Consider the following 21,939-nt stretch of genomic DNA (forward strand, 5'->3'; position numbering starts at 1 on the left):
GTTTCTGCAGTAGTTTCCACTGAGTGTGTATTTAGTGTGGGACTTTAGATTGTGACCTGCGTGAGTCTGGTTGGTAAACAGTGCTGAGACTTCTTAGACCTCCCCGTGAGCTACTGCTCTACCTCAGACTAAAAGAAATTGTTAATTACACCACTGCATACAATAAATAACAGTCATTTATACATTATACATTACTAAGGAACATGTAAAATAATAAAATACTAGCAAAGTAAAAGTGCATAAAATTTGACAGTTGATTTAATAATGGCATGGAACTTGAGTAAAGGGCATCATAGCAAAAGGAGAAGCAAACAGAATTATAACATTTATAAATTCAAGATGACACAGACATATTTATTCCATCATATACAAACTGTTAGTAGCATGCTTAATGTTTTGGGATCAATATAGGTAAATTATCAGGAAAAAATGCTGAACAGTCTGGAAAAATATGGATAAAGTGCACTAAGACAGTCGGGAGTTGGGGATATTATTTTACTAGGCGGGTGTAAAGCAATAGAGTTTCTAATTAAAATACTGAGTGAGAACATGATTTTAAAATGTAAGAAAAGGCTGAGTATCTGCAAGAAAAGAGAACTATAACATTTGGAAACAAGGACCATGTACGAAGAGAAATAGAGTTTGGTTAATAGAATATCTAAATTAAGAAAGAAAAATGGACACATTTTCATACAGAGGATAACTGAATTGTAAATATATTGCTAGAAATAATAAAGACAACAGAAGATTTAAAAACTATCGAGTTTAAACCTGTTGAAGTCATCAGAGATTCAACATGTAATGATGAGTAAAGGTCCACATGGCCGAAAAGACCAATGACCTTACAAAGAAGCAGAAAACCGGTACAGGGGGTACTATAATGGTTAAAGTATTTACCTAATAGATACAAAGTCCAAGGTTTGATTCTAACCTTTGGTTATTGTCTAGAATCACAATAGTTTATGGACTGTTAGTCTAGTGTTTATCTATGAACCTATATGCACTACATTTAGTGCTGTGTAGGACTTTAGATCTGTTTAACCCACCTCATTTCAGCTCTTCATTGAACTAAGACTTAAAAGCACTAGAGCATAAAGGCGTCTTCTTCAGAAGGTGATCTCTGGTATTAACTGTTTGTCTCCCTCCTAGTGGTGTGTTTGTGACAAGTGCAACAAAGACAGTGAAGTAAACATAATCTACGCAATCTACACAAAGGTCAGTGTAATGATGATGGAGTCAACATACTGTACTCATTGCAAGTGCAATGATCCTGTAAGGGGAAAAGGTATCAGTCAACCAGGCACTGAGATCAGCATGTCATGCATCTGTGCAGTGATGCCTGCAGCAGATGTGGTATATCCATTATGAAAAACTATGCTTATACATGGTGTACTTGTAATGGGCAATAACACAAGCTAAATTACACTCCTTCCCCATCAAAATGATGAATCCCTTATGGGAGATGATGTAAGACAGAAGTCACTTTATCCACCAGGTGCATGACACACATATTATGGGAGGCAAGATAAGGCAAGATACCATCATTTCTGTACCTTTTAAAGGATAGATAATTTCTGTTAGGTTCATAGGTTCATGAGAGTACTAGACAATTAGTCTACAGCCCATTACAAGCCTAGCCAAAAAAAAAGAACTATTCAGAAGTTCCTTCAGCAACTTGGTGCATCTGCTATGAGAACTGATATGTAAAGAGTTACACCCTGTCCCCAGTGGCACGGGATACCTAATATTGGAAGAAGATATAAAATAAGAAGTATCTCACTCCTTATTTATAGTGTCTAACTCCTCAGTTTCATGCTGTACCCCTTACTGGAGATGATACAAGATAGATTACACACCATCTCTCAGGTATATGATGTATCCATTACAGGATATGATTCAGGATAAGATTCACCTCATTGATCCAAAATAAATGCATGTGGCTGGGAATCTTTGACAATGAAAGAAAGAAAGAAACAAAGAAAGAAAGAAAGAAAAAAAAGTACCCAAGATCCCTTAAAAGGTCTGGATTATATCCTTGCACCATCTAAATAATTGTCAGTATCTTATTTTTGTTGTTGTTCTTCTGTAACATAACTAGCTTGATGGCCAAATACAGTAAACTTGGAATCATGACCAGCTCCAATGGTATATAGGGATATACCTGACGATAACTCAAGTGACCCAAATTTTATGAGAGTCTTAGGTGCCTGTTGGAGCAGGCAGACGGAATAGAAGAGTAGCTGAGGGGGTAGGTAGTGCGTCCATGGCACACAAATCCCATATCAGAGTCCAGAGTGGAGACTGGAGACCACATAGGCATTTTGACTTCAAGGGGCCAGGGGAGTGAAAGCGAGTGACATGCCTCACCAACATCTATTGTATGCCCAGCCCTGTGTAGGTTGTCAGGCATGTGCACTGAGGGTAGGGCTTAAAAGTAAAAATCCATTCCTCTGCCAGGATTATTGCCCTACTCACAGTCTTTTCAAATGAGCTGTTGGTCTGTTGGCAATAGGGGAATGAATTGGGCTGGAGGTATAGCCAGGAGAGAAGGCTAGGTGGTTAGTGGAGGAGTTGAGCAAACTTGGAATTATGTTGTTCAGAACATGATAGAAACTTAAAAATCTAAATAAATGTTTCTCAGATATATAATGCTATAAGGAATATCATATATCATATCTACCTTTTAAGTGATAGTTCTTTTCTCTTAGGTTCATAGATTCATACAAGAATACTAGGCAATCACTCTACAGCCCATTACAAGCCTAGCCAAAAAATAACTATTCTAAAGTTCCCTGTAGCTTCAGGGTGGGCAACAAAATACAGACTGAAGGATAATCTGTGGCTGGCCATCCAATTATTTAGGTTTACCTTGAAGGTGACAAGGGTGATGCTCTGCTTGACATATAGTGGAGATCAATACCCCATGACCATATAAGAACCACAGTATTACATTTAAGGGTTATCTGAATGCAGTTGTTCGTGTACTATAATTCCCACATGGGCTTTCATTAATGCTGTGATGGGAAGATGTTGATTTTGACCAGTATGTCTTTGAGTACAGTATAGAGAAATCTGCAAGTAACAAGCTGTACCCACTGCAGACATTTGCAGCTTGAGTGTTGTAAAATAATTTTGCATATATCACTGCATTATCACCACCCTGAAATGTAAAGCTTAGAAATCCACACTAGGCCATTTTTAGCAAAACTGCATGAAAGTTTATGATGACTACATTACAGCTGCTTCAGTCAGAAGATGTGTGAGTTTAAGCAGTACTTTTCACTTCACATGTGCAACAGGATCCAAGGGGAAAATATGCATTGGGGAGATACAAGGGTTTTGTTATGCATTCCATACATACAGTTACCCCAAAAGGCCTCCCACCTATAGGTAGGTGGCTTATATGGCCAGTGCCTCTGGTAGAAAAGATATATTAACTAAAATGTAAAGCACCACAGGAAGTTAAACTACCCAAATACAGACTGTCCATTTTACTGAACTGGAAGTGAGTGCCAACAAATTAACTCTTATTTTGTCCTGACTTATGTTCGGAAAATTGCTATGGTAATAGCCATGACATCAACCTGAAAAAGAGGACTTAGAATTATCTCATCTGTGATGAACTTCTCCCCATAATGTATTGCTTTGTATTTATTTCAGGATGGAAAAGAATAACATAACATTTAGGTGCAAAAATACAAAGCAGCACACCCATGCTAGAAGAAAGAATGGCAAATATCTCAACAACCACCATGTACTTCCCTTTTGTGCTGAGATAGGCAGGGATGAAAGATAACCAGACACTTACAAACACCAGCATGCTAAATGATATATAACGAGCCTCATTAAAGCTGTCTGGCAAGTTACGGGACAGAAAGGCTACTATAAAGCTCACAAAGGCAAGCAATCCGAGGTACCCCAGCATACACCAAAATGCAATTACTGACCCTTCATTACATTCAAGGATTACCTTCCCCATTTGTGATTTCATATTCTCCTCAGGGAATGGGGGAGCGATTGCCAACCATACAGAAGAGAGTATGACCTGAAAGAATGTGAGTATAAATACTATACTATTTGGGATTACTGGGCCTACATACTTAGTTAACTTGCTGTTTGGTTTAGTTGACCTGAAAGCAATAACAACCATAATAGTTTTTGCAAGTATACAAGACACACAGAGTACAAAGCTAATACCAAAGATTGTCTGACAAAGCAGACAATTAATTTGGTTTGGTTTGCCAATAAAAACAAATGAGCAGAGAAAACACACAGTCAGTGACACCAGAAGAAGATAACTTAAAGTCTGATTATTTGCTCGGACAATAGGAGTGTCATTATGTTTATAAAAGATGATGAGAACTAAAACAGAGACAAATACAGAAAATACAGTTATGATAGTCAGTGTTACTCCCAATGCATCTTCATAAGAAAGGAATTCAGTAGTTTTTGGTATACAACCATCCTGTTTCTCATTGGGCCAGTTTTTATCTGCGCATTTCAGGCATTCTGTTGAACCTGAAGGAACAGAAATAAAAGGTTTAGTGCATTTGAGCACTGATTTAAAATGAAGTATAATTAGTTCAAACTAAAATTAAATAAGATGGCTCAAAACACTTAGCTTTTGGAATACATTTCTTCAAGCTATAATAGTGATTTGTCATCTAATCACTCAGTACAGACTTCACTATTAAAAAAAAAAAAAAAAACTATAGTGACTGTTGAGCATAATACACATTCTTTTGTTTCTGATAATTATTGCTGAAACTAAAGAATTGCAAATATTTATAGACAAATAAAATCTAATTCATACACATTTTAACAAACTATCTTGGAATGTAATACATATTTTCTATCAGTTTTATAAATTGGCATGAATATTTTCAGGAATCTTATCCATAAAACATAACCTTACCAGGCCTGTTCCTATAGATAGACAAGTTACACACCTTATCAAATATGCTACTTTGTCACTTTTTACATGTCAGAATCAAGCCACTCATGCCATTTTGGACAAAAACAAATGGTTCTTGTAAGGGTTCAAGTAGAAAATGTCATTTTGATGTACACAGTTTACATAAATGGCATTTGACTGAACAGCATAAAACAATGAAAAATATTTTCTGCCCCATCCCCACATGTATAGAGAAAACCCTTGCACCTCTCTTTCAAATATAGTAAGCTTTAGCAAAGGAAAGGTGTTCTTAAAATGCTGTGCCCCTGGGAAACATGCTTTCATTGAGTCACATGATGAAAAATGCATCACTCAAGTGTGATACCACAAATACATCATAGATATCGTATTCATCATGTGACATAGCAACTACACGCCAGCTGTGCCACCTGATGAATACAAGGCCTAACATAGTAACTGTGTCACATGATGCATACAAGGCCTAACTTAGCAACTGTGTCACATGATGAATATAAGGGCTAACTTACCAGCTGTGTGACATGATGAATACAACTACATTGCCAGTTGTGTCACATGAGGAATACAATTACCATGTGAGATATGTTGCATGATAACTACAATAACCATGCCAGGTGTGTCAGATAATGAATATAAGAAATATCATGCCAACTGTGCCACATGATGGATACAACTATCGTGCTAGCTGTGTCACATGATGAATGCAACTACTGTCAGTTATGTCACATGATGAATACAATAAATACATTGTCAGATGTGTCACATGATGATTACACTTACCATGTGAGATATGCCACATAATGACTGCAATTGTCACATTAACTGTGTCAGATGATGAATATAAGAAATACCTTGCCATCTTTGTCACATGATGAATAAAACTATTATGCTAGTTGTGTTACATAATAAATACAAATACTGTGTCATCTATGTCACATGATGAATACAATATCTACAATGAGAGTCGTGTCCAATTATGAATTCATTAACCAATATTCTTGACAAGGTGACATGATAAATACAACTACCATGCCAGCTTTGTCACATGATGAATTTGCTGTCATTCTAGATGAGATCACACATAGAATGTTTCACTACAAAGTGATCCCTGAAGATCAAATTATGAGACCATAGTGTTAGATAAGGAATGGCACATCATCAAAATCTGACTCACTAAATACCTCACTGTCATGGTAACTACTTCATATGTATGCAAATTAATTGCAGAGTGATCTCTGCAGACCAACCTTTAGATTCACAGTGTTACATATGGAACCATGGATAACCAAAGTCAAACTCATTTACTGACTGAATACAATAAGCACGTCAAACATCTATACAAAGTCAGTACAGTGTGATCTCTGCAGTCCAGATTATGGGGTCATAATAGTACACATGGAGCCATGGATCACTGATCTCAGACTCAATGGATATATTAGTTATTATTTCAGACGTTATCCATAGACAAATTCAGAAACATAATCCCTGCAAGCCATAATATGGAGTCATAGCATTACATTTCAAAACAAAGGATCACTGAACTCAGACTCAATGAATACAATGACTCCTGTCACTCTCCTACTTTTTACACAATAGAAGAGTCTTTGTGTGTTCTGTTCAAGCAGCTTTATTTTATACAAATACATCACGATAGATGTTTACTGATTTAATTAACTTATATACAAACTAACTGCTGCAATCATACATGCTCATTCCCTGGCTGCACTCTCAAAATGGCACTAGGAATAGCATGTGCCTGGCATTTATATGTGCATGCTCAGTTTTTGACATGCTTCTTAAAGACACAGCACACAGCACTTACACTCTGATCTACATCCTCCCTCTTTAAATGAAACATGCAATGTTATGAATCTATTTGGCATGCAGATATCACTGACAATACTTTATCTTGCATTTACACAAGACTGGGTACATATATACACAGTTAAGTCCATGTTGCTGCATATTTCATACTAGGCCTGGATATTCATCATAATTGTGTGACATAAAACTGGGAATTGGTCTTAGCAACTTGAGGTGTCTCTTCAAAATGTTCAATTTCAGAAGTATTTGGAACATCTTCAGAAATGGCATCAGAGGTTGGAACACACTCTGGGATAGGAACAGCATTTGGTTCACTCTGGGATCTAGAGTCTGCATCATAAGGATAGTGTTGGAATGATGATTCTGGTACAGGAAGAAGATGCCTGCAATTTATCCTGTACTCCACACCCTCAGATTCTACAAGGTAGGATCTTGGCTTGGCACATATGCCTATAACTTGACCAATCTGGTTGAAACATTTTACCGTTTATATTCTCACTGTCTCTCCTTCCCTCAACAGATGGAGAAATCTGCTCAACTTATCATAACTGGCTTCTGGGTAGAATGCTTCTTGAATAATTGAGTCTTGATAGTTTTATTGCTCTTAGATTTAGGCCTCAATAAAGTGGAACTAATAGGTAGCATAGTTCTGGTTAGCCTGGAAAGAAGTCTTTGAGCAGGTGAACCAAGAATATTGTCGTGGGATATGTTTCTGAGATTAAGCAAATTTAAAAAGACATTGGTGTTGTCCTGGTTTAACCTTTCAAGTAATTGCTTTACACTCTGCACTGCACATTCAGTTAGATCATTTGACTGTGGATGTTCAGGCTGCTAGTAACATGTTCCATTCTCTTGCAAATTTCTGAAACAACTGGCTAGTAAATTGAGTACCATTGTCAGAAATAACTTTGTGTGGACTACCATAGACTGAGAAATGATGTTTCAGTTTAGTAATAACAGCAATGGATGATAGATTAGGTAGTAGATCAATGGCAAACCAGTTTGAATCAGAGTCTACCAATACTAACTAGTATGTATTGTTCCACCCAAAGATATCAGTGGCTACTGTTGACCAAAATACTTCAAGAATTTGATTTAGCTGAAGTGGTTCTATTTGCAAATGTGGTCTAGTACTATTGTATACTGAACAAGAAGAAAGTACTTTATCAATGTCAGTAATGAAGGCCAAAAGACTAATTCTCTCACTCGCCTCTTAGTGGATGTGAAACCTGGGTGAACACAATGCAAAATCTGAATATATTCATGTTGTAAGGAAGCAGAAACAACAATTTTAGGATGTTTAAAAATAATGCCATCTTCCATCAACATTTCATCTCTGTAAGAAAAATAGGTTTGCACTTCAGGTGGTATACTAGATTGCTTTGATGGCCATCCAACATTAATGTAGTGATTGAGCTTTTGCAAAATTGGATCAGTCTTTGTGTGATCTCTTAACTCATCAAGCCTAGTGGTAGAAAAATGATGCACTGCCATCACTTCAAAGTCAAAATTCTCTGCATCAAGCTGTTCCATTGTATTTCTGGGAGATCTGTATAAGGTATCAGCTAGACAGAGCAGTTTGCCTTTCATATAAATGGTTTTGAAATTGCACTTTTGCAATTTGAGCATCATTCTTTATAATCTTGCTGGAGCTGAATGCATAGGCATCTTTAGAATAGCAACTGGATGTTGGTGGTCATTTTCAATCTGAATAGCTCAGCCATGAATATAATCATGAAATTTGGAACATGCAAATACTATTGCTAAAAGTTCTTTCCCAATTTGAGCATATTACATCTCAGTTTGGGTAAGTGTTCTAGATGCATAGGCTACTGGTCTGCATGCTTGAAGTACAACTGTGCCAAGACCAAACATCACAGGAAAGAGTAAATGGTTTGTCTTAATGTAGGTGGGGTGGCAATTTTCTGCTTAAGTTGTTCAAATGTCTTCTGGTGCTGTTCTAACCATGACCATGCAGCATTTATGCACATTAGCTCTCTCAAAGGTGCTGTCAACTCACTGAAGTCTGGTATAAACTTGCCCAAATAGTTGACCATGCCTAGGAAATGGTGTAGAGCTTAAACATTGTCTAGTGCTGACATCTCAAGAATAGCTGCTTGTTTGGTTGGGTCTGGTCTCAAGCCAGTGATGGTAAATAAATTACCTACATATGTAACTTCTGGAAGTCTGAATTTGCATGTCAGAGGATTGAGCTTCAAGTTTATTTCACGTGCTCTGTCTAGAACTTTCTTTAGGTTTCTGTCATGCTCTGTTTCAACGTTGCCTCCAACCAATAAATCATCTACTATTATGGCACAAGGATAACCTGAAAAAAATGTGCTCCATTGCACTCTGAAAGACTTCATTTGCTGAATATATTGCAAATGGCATAATTAGAAATCTGTATCTGCCAAACAAAGTACCAAAAGTGGTTAGTAATGAGGATTTGTGATCAAGCATCACTTGCCAAAATGAACTTTTTGCATCCAAGACAGAAAAAACAGTGGCATTCGGTATCAGAGCTGCGACCTCTTCAGCTGTGCGCATTGGATGATATGGTCTTTTCAATGTTCAAATCTCTTGGGTCAACACATATTCTGATTTCATCTGAGCCATTTTTGTGAGCTGCTACCATAGGCGAGACCCATTCAGTTGGCTCTGTAACTGGACAAATTACATCTTGCTGCACCATTTTATCCATCTGAGCCTTAACTTTATCTTGCATAGCTATTGGAACTCTTCTTGCTGGTCTGACTACTGGAGTGACCTCTGGGTCTAACTACATAGAATACACAACTGGAAGTTTGCCCAACTTGTCATCGAAACATCAGCATATTCTGAGAAAATGGCTTCAGAACATTTTGAACTAAGAGATGCACTTATGTGGTGAACTTCTTTGGTAAAAGAAAGCAGATTCATTCTCAAACTATCTTTGAGATCCAATAAAGACTGTTCTGGCCTTTGGACTACATAGAATAGCAAGTTGTAACAGTTCTTGGCTAAATAACATGAAAGCATCACTGAGCCTTCAGTTTGAATTTCTTCACTTCCATAAGCAACAAGTTTAGCACCACTGGCCACATTGAGTTATTTATTTGTTCTCACCTAAACAAATGTGTCTGCTGATATAACATTACACTTTGAAACAGTGTCTACTTTAAACTCTGTGGATTTACTATGGATCCGGACAGTACAAAACACTTCGTTTTTTGCCAATAAATTCACTGCATCAACTCTTTTACCAACTACTGATACACCATCTACATAGAAAGCTGACTGCTGTGGCTCTATTTGATCAATTTGCTTTTTTGTGTGACCCTTCTTTACAACTGTGTGAGGTTTACTTGATTTGCAAACGTTTTGGAAATGGTCCCATTTTTACACTTGTGGCATTGCTGACCAAATGCTAAGCATTTCTCTCTTTTAGAGTCCTGATTTGCACCACAATTGTGACAGTTAACAATAAGGCTAGACTTGGATTTTGCTGATTCACGTTTTTACTGCACTGAGGGATATGCCCCTTTAACTGAACTTGCTGACAAACTACATGGGTTCCTTGGTGAGTCAGCAGGGGTTGTGGCTGCCATGTGCTTAGGCCTTCTTCTGTTTGACACGTGTTGCATGCTATCTGCACTTGCTCTGGAGCCTGCTGAAATCATGCTATTGTCAATTGCAAGCATACTTGTGTGTTTTTATGTCACTTAATGGATTTGACAAATCTATATGGCTTTACTCAACATTAAATTACTGTCACGAAGCAAGATCTTTCTCACAGCAGCACTATTAACACCACACATGAGCCTGTCCTTTATTAACTCATCTTTTAAGTCACCAAACCAACATGTCTTAGCTTTATTTCTCAGGTCAGTTATATAAGCTGCAAAAATTTCCCCTGGTTTCTGATCTCTTGTGTAAAACAAATGCCTGTCTAACATAATATTTTTTTGGGGGTTACACATTTCTCTGAACTTGTGCTTCAAACATTCTGGGTCTTCCCTTGATTCAGCCTGTACAATACAATGGTTTTCACCTTCTCCTTTATATACTGCTGGAGCATGCACAAATGAATGTTCCCTTTCTATGGCCTCTGACCCACCTAGGTTTAGCAAAATTAATGCCCTGGTGCATGCATCTTTATCTGAACAAGCTGCTTGTATAAAAATATCATACTCTTGTTCAAATATTCTTCAATCCTCTGCAATATTCTGATCAAATGCAAGAGGTAAGGGCTTTTGAAATCCATCTTCCATATTAACACATACCATTGAAGGGTTTTGTAAATAAGCACGAACACATACACGTACACATATGCCAGTACTTGTAACTTTGCCCAATAGCACAACAAGCCTTGTTGGCATTCATACGTACACACTCAGTCTTTGACATGCTTCTTAAAGGCACAGCACACAGCACATACACTCTGATCTACAACTCCCCTGCCTGTGTATAACTGAACTTTGTGAAATAAGTTTCCTCTCGGGCACTGTAATACTCTTGAAATTACTGTATTGCATAAAAATCACCTCTTATCAATGTAAGAAACATATCAAATAACTGCTTTACAAGCCTCTGTGTAATTGGACTTTGTGAAATAAGTTTCTAAGGCACTGTGATACTTTTAAAATTATCGTATTGCAAAAGTAACTTACCATTTTAAGAAACACATCAAATAATTGCACGATATGAATGAACTAGGCAAGAGAAGCTTAGAGTCAATAACATTACGAAGTAATTGCACTTTGCGAATAAACTGCACACAACACACTGAAACTTCCCCCAAAACAGCAAACCCATTCTAAGCAATTCTTTACAGTACAAGAAACACTTTGTAATGACGACACTTTGTGAATAGACACACCCAGCACAAGAAACTTCTCGAAATGGCTATACTTTGACTGCACTTCATGAAATATTTGCATTTTGCACACATACACAGTAATAAGCACACATACTGTAAGCACTTTTACACACTTTGAGATACTTCGAATAACTTTAGTTATGCCCTTGATACAATATAAAGTCATAGTAATGCCAAAATATAGCACTTTGCCAAATATGAAGTTGTCTTACTTTGTTTTGCTTGTTTAATATCTTTTCATGCCAGTGTACTTTTCTTGTGCTCATTTTACTCTAAACATGCGTGTTTTGTCTTAAGCATACTCGTTTTGTTTTAAACATGCTTTTTTTGCTTTTCTGTTAATTGTTTCATTAAATACCTTTACTTTAAACATTTCCCTAAGTTAATAAACATTTTGTGCCTCCTGCTTGTTTAATAATGTGGTTTGTGCCCTTGTAATGCCCCTTTTTGTCCTTTTTATAGAATAAGTAGTTCATGCAAATTCTCATTAACTTTAATTCTTTTCCGGCCTATTTCCCATGCTCATTTCCTTTAATTTACCTTCTGTTTACTAATGTGGTTTGTGCCCTTGTAATGCCCCTTTTTGTCCGTTTTATATAATACATAGTTTGTGTGAATTTTCATTACCATTAATTCTTTTCTGGCCTGTTTCCCATGCTTGTTTCTTTTAGTTTACCTTCACTGTCATCTCTGCACCTCTTGGCTCCAACTATTATTATCTGCGATCCCAGTTCTGACACCATGTCGCTCTCCTACTTTGGACACAATAGAAGAGTCTTCGTGGGTTCTGTTCAAGCAGCTTTATTTTATACAAACACATCATGACAGAAGTTTACTGACTTACCTTAAGTAATATATATACATACAAACTAACTGCTGCAATCATACATGCTCACTGCCTGGCTGCACTCTCAAAATGGCACTAGGAATACCATGTTTCTGGCATTCATATGTACACTCTCAGTCTTTGACATGCTTCTTAAAGGCACAGCACACAGCACATACACTCTGATCTACAACTCCCCTGTCTGATATGTTATACATAAGCAAATTCAATACAGAATGATCTCTGCAGACCAGATTATGAGATCACAGTGTTACATAAAGAGCTGTGGATCACCATACTCTGACACAATGAATACAATAAGCACCATGACAAATGTTATAGGCAAATAAATTCAGTACAGAGTGATCACTGCAAACCAGATTATAGGGTTATCATGTTATATATAAAACCATGGCTCACTAAATCCTAAATCAGTGAAAGCAATAACTATCCTGCCAGGCATGGTATGCAGAGACAAATTTAGTACATAGTTATTGTTGCAAACAAAGTTCTGTGATCATTATGTTACATATGAAACCATGCATCATAAAAATCTGACACATAATTTACAATGACTACCATGTCAAACATACTATATATAGGGGTCTATATTATAACATCGAACTCTTAAAACTTTGAATGTTATAATATTGAGCCCTATGCACCAAACACTGAAAATAGCGAAGCTGCAGAATATCGAATACTTTCCTAGGGAAAGCATTCAGTGGGCCGTTTCTGCAGCTTCGCTATTTCCTCGACTGTGGAGCGAAGGTTACAGACCAGGTTAAGGTAGGTGTGTGAATAGATTGGGTTAAGGTGAGTGTGTGATAGTTAGGGACCTTAGGGTTAGGGAGCGGGTAAGGTGAGTATGCGATAGGGACCTTAGGGTTAGGGAGCAGGTAAGGTGAGTGTGCGATAGGGACCTTAGGGTTAGGGAGCAGGTAAGGTGAGTGCGCGATGGGGACCTTAGGGTTAGGGAGTGGGTAAGGTGAGTGTGCGATAGGGACTTTAGGGTTAAGGAGCGGGTAAGGTTAGTGTGCGATAGTTAGGGACCTTAGGGTTAGGGATCAGGTAAGGTGAGTGTGTGGTAGTTACAGACCTTAGGGTTAGGGTTGGGTTAAGGTAAGTGGATAGCTAGTAGTATACGTATGGTTTAGTGTAGGGTTTTGTGAAGTGTATGTGTGTAGATTATTTATTTTGGTGTGCTTGTGTTGTGTGTAGGTTTGTCGGGACAGCAAATTTTTTCCCAGGGAAATAATTTGCTATTCTGTGTGTTCGATGTTATAGTCTTTCGATCTAAATGTTCGATATTATAACATTCAACGTTTTAAGACTTCGATGTTATAATATAGACCCATATATAGACATAGTCAATATGGTGTGGTCTCTGAACATCAACTTATAGCATCATGATGATAGATACGGAACTATGCAGAACAGATGTGACACTGTGTACTTCAATATAGTTGGCTTTTATGGGATGCTTTAGTTCCTGTGTCCTTCATCAGTGACAGTGCCTTCTAGAATGAAGACCTGTCATCATACCTCTCAACTGCCCCAATTTTTCCTCATATTTTTGGTCTGTTCCTGACAAAATTTGTGGTTTTCTGTCAAATCACTGAGGACTAAAGTCACTAAATGATGACATATTTGAATTTCAGACTTCCTATCCTTCAGAAAATACATGCTAACACAAATGCTCTTATTTCAGCAACTTTCTAAGTTTATATGAGTAATATTTAAAATCATTCCTGTTTTGGGGCCCTTTCTTGTGCCAAGAAGTTGAGAGGTATGCACCTCAGAAACAAGAGGAAGCCTGTACCAGGGCAGCCTGCATTAGTTATATAATGTTGTTCTTGCTCGACATGGTTCAGCTTTGATGGTTCAGTACAAAATACATCATAAGCTACTTAGGATATGCTATAACAATGAAAATACACTAATACATGTACATTGCTATGACAAAAGTGACTAAATACTTGCATAACCACTTGCATGCCATTTTTCCTGAAACTCAGGAATGAAACCTTACATTTTCACTGGTCAGTATTAAACAGTCCATTTATAGAGATTGAGCCAATGTTCAGTAAGCCTGTCATGAGATAAATGACAGCAACTGTTCAGGCGTAATGTAGAAATAAACTATGATTATATATATAACCTAGTTCATTTCTAAGAAGTTATTCTTTAACTCATTTAATTGAATTAGAAAATTGAGACTAAGCCAGTATATGTTTTTAGGATATGTTTGTTGTATCAACCTGTTATACCTTTTGCATAATATCTGTATCTAGAAAATTGAGTTACCATATGATATGTCTTGACCCACTAGACTGAGTCCTGAAACACTGAGACTGAACGGCTGAAAAATGAACTTACATATACTGTGAATTACCATATAGGTGGCAGTAAACTAAACACCTAAAGTGTGATAAGAGACTTAGGGACACAGGTGGGCAGCGGTCTCACCTTCAATAACCACATCACCACAACAGTCAGGAAATCCTTCTATGTGGCACACCTCATCACTAAGGGCTTTTCATCCAGAAAAAAGGAGGTCATTGTCCCACTGTACTCATCCCTCATTAGACCCATTATAGAATACAATGCCCCGTTTGGTATGTACCTCTTAAGACATCTGCAACAACTGGAAAGGCTGCAGAACTACCTCACTAAAAGAATCATGGGCCTAAAGTAGATGTCCTATGCTGACCGCCTTAAAAAACTCCAGCTATACTCTGTCGCATATCGTCTACTCAGAGGCGATCTCTGCTTAACATACAAGGCCATGTCAAATCCAGAGCTGTTGGACATGCTACATTTAAAGAAATCCCAATCCCTCAGAGCCACACACTCCAGGGATCTAAACCTTGCCATCACAATAAACAAAACATGCTGGAGGGATAGGTTCCTGACCCAGAGACACCCCAGACTCTGGAATAGATCGCCCATACATGTCAAGCAGAGTGCCTCTTTGGCCCTCTCCAAAAGGAACCTTGACGATTGGATGGGAGAAAGGAAATTCACCCCAGGGATCACGTCAGTCGCCCTGCCAGACAGGAGTCCAGGGAAGTAAATAGTGTGGGAAGAAATAGCCAGGGAATTGTTATGGCTAGGCTTGCATAGGCCCTAGGGCTGATAGTCTAGTACCAACCTATGAACCTAAGTCAGTGATGGCCATTTCCTGGAATATTCCCTCTCCTCCAAAGTATGGTGATCTTGGAGTTTGTATATATAAATTTGGGAAGTGTGGGGGGCTTGCCTCCCACATCAGGGCTTGCAATGGGGATCCTGACTCCTGCAAACAAGAAGTTTAAAGGAGAAGAGTGTTCTTCAAGATTTGCTTTTCTCCCAGGCTTTCTGTCAATTTTTGGCTTCTTGTCAATCAAAATAGGGAGCCAAAAAATTTTGCTCCTGTTAAATAAGACATATTATAGAATCTCTTTCATATTTTGTCATGATCGCCCTGATTTCTCCTAGTACTGCTGGCAACATTTTTCTTATGTGTTTTATAAAATAATATTTCAAGTTTATGAATATGATGAAATAATTACTATATTTGAAACACAATACTTCAAGTGATATCTCATGTTATTAATGGCACAATAGAGATACTTATCTATGCGTAAGCTTAGGAAATTTGAAGAAAATCAAAATTAGTTAGAGCTCAAGTTAGAAGTCATAAAGTGATGAGAAGTGGGCACAAAAGGCCAAAAATAATACACTTTCATAAACAGCTGTCTAGCTTCAATAAAGCCTACATGGTCTGTTTGCACAGTGTGCGCTTTGCGGTGCAGAGCACACATGGTAGCATACTTTTTGGATTCAGGTAGTGGTTCTACATGATGTGTTAAGCTGCACAAACAAAGTACACACTGTGGCATGCATAAGCAGCTGAATTATATGCTAATCAACCAATCCAAGATGGAGTAAATACTCAACAAGCTATAAAGCAACCCTGTAGACTCAGTGCTGGTTTCCCCTGTAAATTCCAAAATCTATTGGAATACAGTCACGGAAAGGATTGTATACAGAAACAATGTTAGGGGCTGGTATGCTGCTGCTGTTGCTGCTAATTGACCAAGGCCAAGAAGGAGAAGAGTTTTTAGACCCTGGGTAACATCGCAATCTACATGATGTGGAAATTGTAGAGCACTACAGGGTGGACAGAGACACACTATAGGAACTCTACAACCTCTGCTCAACTCAGACCCAAGGCAAATAGAGGGGAACCCATCCCAGTGGAGACAACAGTATGTGTAGTACTTAGAATTGTAGCTACAGGTATCTTTCAGAGACCAACAAGAGACATGCTGGGGTGCCACAAGCATCAGCATCAAGGATCCTCCATCAGTTCTTGAATGCTATTCTCCAACTTGCTAATAACCACCTCGAGGAAACCCATGTAGACACAGGGAGGACATACAGACTCTGCACAGACGGCACCCCAGCCAAGAATCAAACTGGAGAACCTCTTGAATGCTATTCTCTAACTTGCTAATAACCACAAATATTTTCCCTGTACTTCTGATGATAGGGCCAGAAATATTCTATGCTGTAATATACTACCCTGAAGTACTGGGTGCCATAGACAGCACACATGTAGAAATTAAGGTACCATCCAGGGAACAGGGAAGCTTCTACATTAATAGAAAGGGCTTTCACTCCATTTATTTATTTAACATTTGTTTACTGGGAAACAGCCCATTTTCAGTGGCGGGGTCAAAAAGAAAGGCTCTGGACACATGTCTTTGGAATGTGTGATGAAATTGGAGCACCTCAAGGAAACTCATGCAAACACAGGGAAGATATACAGACTCAGCACAGAAGGCACCCCAGCCAAGAATAAAACTGGAGAACCTCTTGCTGGGAGGAGACAATGCTAACCACTGCACCACCATGGCTCCCAACTATTAACTTCCCAGTTGTGTGTAATGCCAAGGGAATCATCTTGAATGTGTGTGCTGGCAACCCCAGCAGTTACCATGTCTCACATATCTGGCACCCCTCCCAACTGTATCAGATGTTCATTAGGGGTGATATCCCACAGGGTACTTCACTGGAGGATGCAGGCTTTGCACTGGAAATGTGGCTGATCACATCCATCAGAAATGCACACATCTGCTGAACAACACCATGATGAATCACATGCTCAAACCAGAAATATCATAAAGTGCGTGTTTGGGCTGCTGAAATCACAGTTCTGGTACCTAGATACATCTGAATCATCCTGAGAAAGCAGCTTAAACAGGATCAACAAGAGGAAGGAATACTCATCTCACCACCAATGCCAAAGTCACCACAGCCACATGCAGGTGAGGAGTCAGAGGGGGAGCAGCAGCTGCTGTGGGTATAGGCAGACATAAGTATGTTCAATATGCCCTTGCATTAGCAAAGCGACAATGCATAGCACACTCACTCATTACCTAAGGGCCTAAAACCTTCCTCCTACACACATACATATAGTAACATTGATGCCAGGCAACTCTCACAAGCTTTACCTCCCCATGTATTGGCTGTGAACTGCTTGAATCAGACAGCGCCAGCCCTGAACTAAAACTGTTTCAACTGCTGAATTTACAAGGTAAGTGTTGAACTTGGTGTGTATTGTGTATTGTGTTCTTGCATTTTGTTACTTGGTAGTGTAGCAAGTAAAAGGTGGGAGATTTGTACAGCAATGACCTTAACATGTGACAGCAAAGACTTATTTGACTTATATGAGTCCATTATTAAATAGTAGGCCTCAGCCATCAAGGATTCACAGAGTCATACCTCTCAAAAGTAGTGATGGTTCCTGCATGCCCTCAGTTTAGCGCCATACATTTGTACAGGAAAATCATTAAAGAGAGCATTTAGAAAGTAATGATACACATTGCAGTTTCAGACTAAACAACCCTCACAAGACCATCCACAATAAAGTTAGAAAATGTTGATGCTATCAACTGACTAACTTTCTAAGACCATTACAATTTAAAGGTACAATGACCAGTTCAACAACACAAATGCAGCTACATTAAGCACTATGCCAGCTATGTACTCTGAGCATCAGACACAGTTTATGTATCCCTGAATACAAAGGATACAAAACAGGGATATGGCACAGTTATCATTACTTGCACAGTTGTGGAGGTGCAGGAAGCCTAAGTTGACACAAACATTTGGTGAGTGTGTGTGTGAGTAAGAAAGAGAAGCAGGCAGACAGTTGGATAAGGCAACAAATGGCCAGTTAGACAAATGAGTTTTAAGCTGCATGGCTGAGCCATGTAACTGGTGTGTGTGTGTCTGTAGGGATCCTCCAGGTGAAATTGGTGTATGAGTGCCTGCATGAACACAGCCAAGCTCTGTGCTAGATGTACATCTTGGCATGTCAGACAGGTATGAGCCATGCATGGTAGAGGTGACAGTGCATTGCTGACCATGAGAACTGGCTCTGGCAGGAGTTGCACTGGCATGTCCATGCCAACAGTCAAATGCACTGCTGCTACCTGAATGTGTCTGCTGGACAAGCTCCCCTCACGAGTACTCCCAGGACCATGACCCCATGGCTTTCCATGTCTGGGTGTGGATAGCTCACCCACTGATGGAGCAGTGGAAGTACTCTCATTATGGGAGCATGATCAGGCACAGCCATGTTGGCTAACAGCAGATGATATGGCTAACCTATGGTCATGAGAATGCTGTCCCCTCCCAGCAGATGTTCTGTCACAGACAGAGGTCATTTCAGCATGTCATTCATCCAATCCATTGAATCGGTAACATGGTGGAGGCACTCACGCATGTCAGCCTGTGCCACATCTACAACTCTAAGTATTTCTCTGGAGCACATATGGGAACATGCCTGTGGTGCCATGATGGCCATAAACATACAGTGAGTGGCACAGGAAGAGACATGTAGTCAGGTGGAGGATGGACAGCTGGCCTCCTCCAAGTACCCCTAACAACCCTCCTGTGTGGCACCTTACCCACAGTTTGACTAGGGCCAGAGTCAACAGGCACTGTAGCTGCTGTAACCATACTTCCCTGATCGATTGTCTCACCCTCCACCTGTGCAATATCTGTAGGCTCACTGAAATGGGTAGGCTTAGGTCTACTGGCTATGTCCAATGGAATATCAGGGGATGGCTGTATGCCAACCTCAGTGTCAGAGTCAGTCTGTGCACCCCTCTGTGCCTCTGTTTGGCCGCCATCAGCATCAGAATTTGCTGATACTCTGGCATCAGGTGGTAGATGTCCCACACTTCCACTGTCTGGATTACCTGCCTGTGATAATAAGCAACAAACTCAGGAACAATTAATACATACACTACTAAAGCCCAATATATGCTAACAAAATAACAGTGCTGCCACTATTAGACAGTACAGCAATACACACAACAGTCCTGACATCGACATGGCATACTAAATTATTTCTTTGAATTGCTCATCAGTCCTGACATAAAAATGTTCGGCTTACCATGTGCAGATGATGGCATCCTCTGTATGCCACATGATCCTGGAAGAAGTTAAGCAAAAGGTAAGGATGACATCATCATAATTAACAGTAACACAGGGGGTAATACGTTTTCCCCTTTATATGTCCATTAACTATACTTTCACCAAGAACTTGGATGATAACTCCAACCTAAACCCATGTGTAATCAATCAGAATGTGTTGTTAACTGTAACAATCTTCAACCCCCCCCCCCAAAAAAAAAGTCTTGTGAAACAGAATTAATGTATTTATTGAAATTGTTTTGCTATACAACAGTATTTAACAACTGGTTACCAAAGCCTACCTGAAAGCTCCTCCTGGGACATGCTTGCTTTCCCTGAAACACTAGCACCAATGTCGAGGACATGCTGTTCTGCACTTTCCTGGGAGATGTATGGATCCCTGACAGTGGACAGGAACTCTTCATTTGCTGTTAGAGATGGTTCTGTAGCAAGACCCCTGGTACCTATCTGATCACAGCCCACTGCAGCTGCTCTCATTCGCTCCTTCGTGCAGATGAGATCATGCTAGTGGCCCTATGGTGCACCTGGTCATATGTCTTGCTGTGGCCACCCACTGCATTAACATCTGTGATGATCTACTGCTAAATCTGCATTCTGCCTGACATATCTCCATGTCCCCTTTCAAGCAGGAAGGCACCATGTCACTTAAAAGCTTCAACAATTACTTGGTTTTAGGATCAGTAAAAGTGGTTTTTGAGGTTTGAGACACCTGGGTGGCATAGTCCTAGGTGTCCTAAAAGGCAACAGAAGGATAATAATATACATATAAGTATCCCATAACTACAAAATAACTTTTCCTAGATAAAACAGAAAAGGTAGGATTTCAGTATTACCCCCCTGTAGAAAGATAAAACAGTCTAGAAATCTGAAATACAAAGAACTGTCTGGATGCAAAAAAAAGAAGAGCATCAATAGCAACTTATCCTTGTTTGTACCATAACAGAAATGCAGCTTTGCTCACCCACCCCCAAAAGAGCAGGCAAATGACACAATTTACTAAAAAAAAATTTTTGAAATGCTACAAGTGCTATCAAGTGGACTGTCCCTGAAACATGTCTACAGATTTGACATAGAAAATTCCATGTTAAGGTTTTGCCAATCATATATACCTGTAGAATGCCCTAACAAGCATGTCCATGCCATCAGTACATTTCTAACTAATGCATACAGATAAATGTGTAAAAGCCTTTGCTAATCAAAAAATATATATATATATATATATATTAAACTATTATACAGATTTTTCTTAATTACATTGCACCATATGCAGTATGTAGCTGACAAAATGCAAGCATACCTTCTCAAGTTCAGTAATCCTCTATGCAGATATATCCCAAAGTAATAGCATATTTTCTGTGTTCTCCACATAAACAAGTCTCCTCACTTTCAGTTTCCCTAGCTACATGGTTCCATTTTTATGGTGCAGATTCAGGACTGTCAGCACAGTAAATATGCAAATGAGGTGTGAACTGATTAGAATTGCTGAATCTCTAATACTTTGGCTCCTTGTATCACATGTACACATAGTGCAGCCACTCCCTCACTGTGAATGATTACTGGTAGGGAGAAGAGAAACACAAGAGCAATGCAGACTGTGCTACATTCAGTGGGTGTGTCAGGTTCGACTTACAAAGTGTTAGATGCAGTTTTGTCAAGGTTGGAAATGTAAGTAAGCAACACACAATTCACAGGTTATATTCATTAACATCCAACCTCCCCTTCATTTGTTGGCAACTGCCTATTATATTATTGCCATTTAATATCCTCACACATTCTATGGATAGTGATATAGAATGGCTAAAAGATTGCATGTCTTAGATTACTGGTTAGATAAGAGATGCATGACCAACAAATACGGAGAGGTAAGACAGAGCTGCATATTAGCAAGCAATACTCATAACTGATTGTGTAATCACTTAGTGCAATAAATCCAAAAATAATACATGTACAAATAACAGTTGAATGGTTTCTCCTTTTTAATTTCTCTAAATCTTTTGGGTTTCT

General features: G+C 38.9%; 1 protein-coding gene across 1 annotated transcript in view; it reads right to left on the bottom strand.

Annotated features, from left to right (window-relative positions):
* Positions 1-3,604: 3,604 nt before the first annotated feature.
* Positions 3,605-21,939, bottom strand: part of LOC122797118 (vomeronasal type-2 receptor 26-like) — a 130,222-nt gene continuing 111,887 nt past the window's right edge. Inside the window, exons 2-3 of the mRNA XM_044065914.1 lie at positions 19,404-19,701; positions 3,605-4,518 (exon numbers count right to left, since the gene is read on the bottom strand). Coding sequence (XP_043921849.1) covers positions 3,605-4,518; positions 19,404-19,701 — 1,212 coding nt within the window. The remainder of the gene's footprint in view (positions 4,519-19,403; positions 19,702-21,939) is intronic.

This window comes from Protopterus annectens, chromosome 3.part0 (genome assembly GCF_019279795.1).
Source record: "Protopterus annectens isolate FY-2018-M chromosome 3.part0, PAN1.0, whole genome shotgun sequence".
Lineage (NCBI taxonomy): Eukaryota > Metazoa > Chordata > Ceratodontiformes > Protopteridae > Protopterus > Protopterus annectens.